Source organism: Corticium candelabrum, chromosome 19 (genome assembly GCF_963422355.1).
Source record: "Corticium candelabrum chromosome 19, ooCorCand1.1, whole genome shotgun sequence".
NCBI classification, from domain to species: domain Eukaryota; kingdom Metazoa; phylum Porifera; class Homoscleromorpha; order Homosclerophorida; family Plakinidae; genus Corticium; species Corticium candelabrum.
The window spans coordinates 5,564,548-5,567,047 of NC_085103.1; the positions used below are offsets into that span (position 1 = coordinate 5,564,548).

The 2,500-nt window shown below is 41.8% G+C and overlaps 1 protein-coding gene across 3 annotated transcripts in view; it reads left to right on the forward strand.

Annotated features, from left to right (window-relative positions):
* The first annotated feature begins 1,834 nt into the window (after positions 1 to 1,834).
* LOC134195134 (multiple epidermal growth factor-like domains protein 10) overlaps positions 1,835 to 2,500 on the forward strand; it is a 6,510-nt gene continuing 5,844 nt past the window's right edge. For all 3 annotated transcript variants that reach the window (XM_062664145.1, XM_062664146.1, XM_062664147.1), the window contains exons 1-2: positions 1,835 to 2,160; positions 2,243 to 2,263. In XM_062664145.1, the coding sequence (XP_062520129.1) occupies positions 2,079 to 2,160; positions 2,243 to 2,263 (103 nt within the window). In that variant the 5' untranslated portion in view covers positions 1,835 to 2,078. The remainder of the gene's footprint in view (positions 2,161 to 2,242; positions 2,264 to 2,500) is intronic.

Here is a 2,500-nt window from a genome sequence, read left to right on the forward strand (position 1 = left end):
CGTTGTACCATTCACAATATTTTTCCGTAAGCGTCATGAGACGTTGGTCAGCACTTGTCTGGATACTCGAGCGTTGAGCGCATGCTAACGCACGTTATTGTGACACCACGTGTGTATCATAGATGGACGAAGAAATTGTAATTCTTCTACTTCTCATTCGTCGCCGTAGGCGTAGAGCTAGAGAATCTCAACAACGGCAAATGTGGGTCAGACCAATCTTTCAACGAAGGCGGCAGGTCTTTGTATTCTTGTAGAATGCACGCGCCAAAGACAATGATAACACCACACGCTGTCGATTAGGACCCTCCACCCAAGCCAAATCCGGGATTTACTAGGACTGTTCTTTGACTTGATTTGTAGAAAGTAATCACGTGTTTTCCGGTTACGTTGGTACACTTCCGGAATCGACGCTAGAGTTGAACTCGAGTCAATACAACTCCAGCGTCAAGAACGCTGGACGAACGCTGCGACGATCGTCGTCGACGTTGACATGTTCACAATATGACGCTCACGCTAGCGTCATCGTCATCGTCAGCGTCAACGTCAGCGTCGTATTGTGAACCGGACATAAATTACGTAAATGCTATTGTGCCACACCCACCTCACTTCTCTTCTCCACCTTGTTTATCCAGTGGACATTTAAACTCTTCATCTCTTCAACAAATAGTGACAACATATTACTTTATGGTCTTCTAGTTATTCCAACTAAAATTAAGTTTTAATTACTTTGTGATTTTGTCCACGCAGCTTTTGCACATGAGGTGACCGCACGGAGTCTGTAGAGGCTCTCTGAGAGCAAGAAAGCAGACGAGACACTCGAGATCTTCCTCAAGTGACTTTACAAACTCCGCTTCATAACCACCGGACGCACCATCTGCAGACGCCATGTTGAGTAGAACAGAAATATACGAAAGCCGACAGGTGCACGTTTATATCAAACACGCACCTGTCGGCTTCAGTAGAAATATGATATTGGAATGAATCAATTACATGCATCATGTGCTGCTTGTTTGGTGATCTAGTTAGTCAAAACCTTAAGTTAATTAACTTAACTAAATTAATAGTAGACTGTTGTATGATGCTGGAAAAAACAATGCAATTGTAACTACCAACGTTGATTTGATTGTATACTTTTTAAACGTGCTTTTTCGTAGTCTGTCGTTACATTAACTTCTTGCAGTATAACTAGAGGAGATGATGTCGATTGTTATAATTATGAATTTGTTACAAACAAAGTCTCAAAGCGTGTTCACACCGAGCCTAGAGGCTCACGTGAGCCTGGGTACGAGGGTACTCTAGAGGACACACCTCGCATACTTTAGATCTGCCTTCTAGAGTATAGCTTTAGTGTCAGTACAAGTAGTCTAGTAAACTGTAGTGTACTGTCTAGACACTGATCGATAAGCGTGGCCGATAGGAATGCTAGATGTCAGCAATTTCAAGCAAATTTTTTCGACAAACAAACTAGGCGAAGAAACATATGTCATTGCCCGGACAGAAACTAGAACTAGAACACACACAGAAATTAGAACTACTGCAACGTAGGCACGAAACGTTTTGTGTCGTCGTCGCATGGATACGTCTAGATAGATACTCAGAATTTGTGTTGGACTATCGTGTTTCAGTGTGTACACAGTACCACGACGTCACATGCATACTTCTCGTGAACGGATAAAATTAGCACGCAATTACATTAATCGAATTAGAACCGTGACGTCATGAGATTTTTATAACCATGACGTCTACCAGATCTATGGGAATTTATTTAGGTACCGTACAGTATATAGTATCTCTATCCACCGTGGACTGTGTAACTTAACAACACCAGCGATAACAATGAGCTTATTCTCTACATTCCATGGTCCCTTGCGTCCGTATAGCGCATGCGCTTCGCGTTAATAAATAATTAATGAAATGCATGCAGGTGACCGACAAAATCGATCAGTTGGTCTCTCAAGACTCCTGGGAGTCATTTGATCTGCCGGATACCGTTACACTGCGCCCCATTCCTGACGTTGCCCGCTTCTCGTCTCCTCCTGTAGCTGTTGTAACAGCTCGAAACCTTTCTCGTTTATTGCATGTGCATAGAGTCAAGAAGGAAAATGAACATTTTGTTGCATCGGATTCTGCTGGCGACTGTTCTCATATTCACGGCATTTGGTTGGTTTTTCTTCTTGCTTTATGGTCTAATTCCTTTCGTTTAGCTTAAACTTGTGTCTTGCTTTTGTGTTGGATGCTGCAGAGAAGAGAGCACAGAGTGCAGGTTGGCTAATTAGCTAATGAGCGTGTGACTATTAGATTGCATGAGATGACATGTGTTAATTGTTAATGTTAGGTCTTGTTGCATTTACATTTGTTGTATTGTGTCTTGTATGTATGCTGAGTGTCTGTCTGTGTAGCTTTGTAGACTACTAAATATCATTTGTATAATAATAGTAACTTAGTAGATAAGAGCTAAGTATAGGTTAATTATAGACCGCTGGCGATTGTATAAACAAAA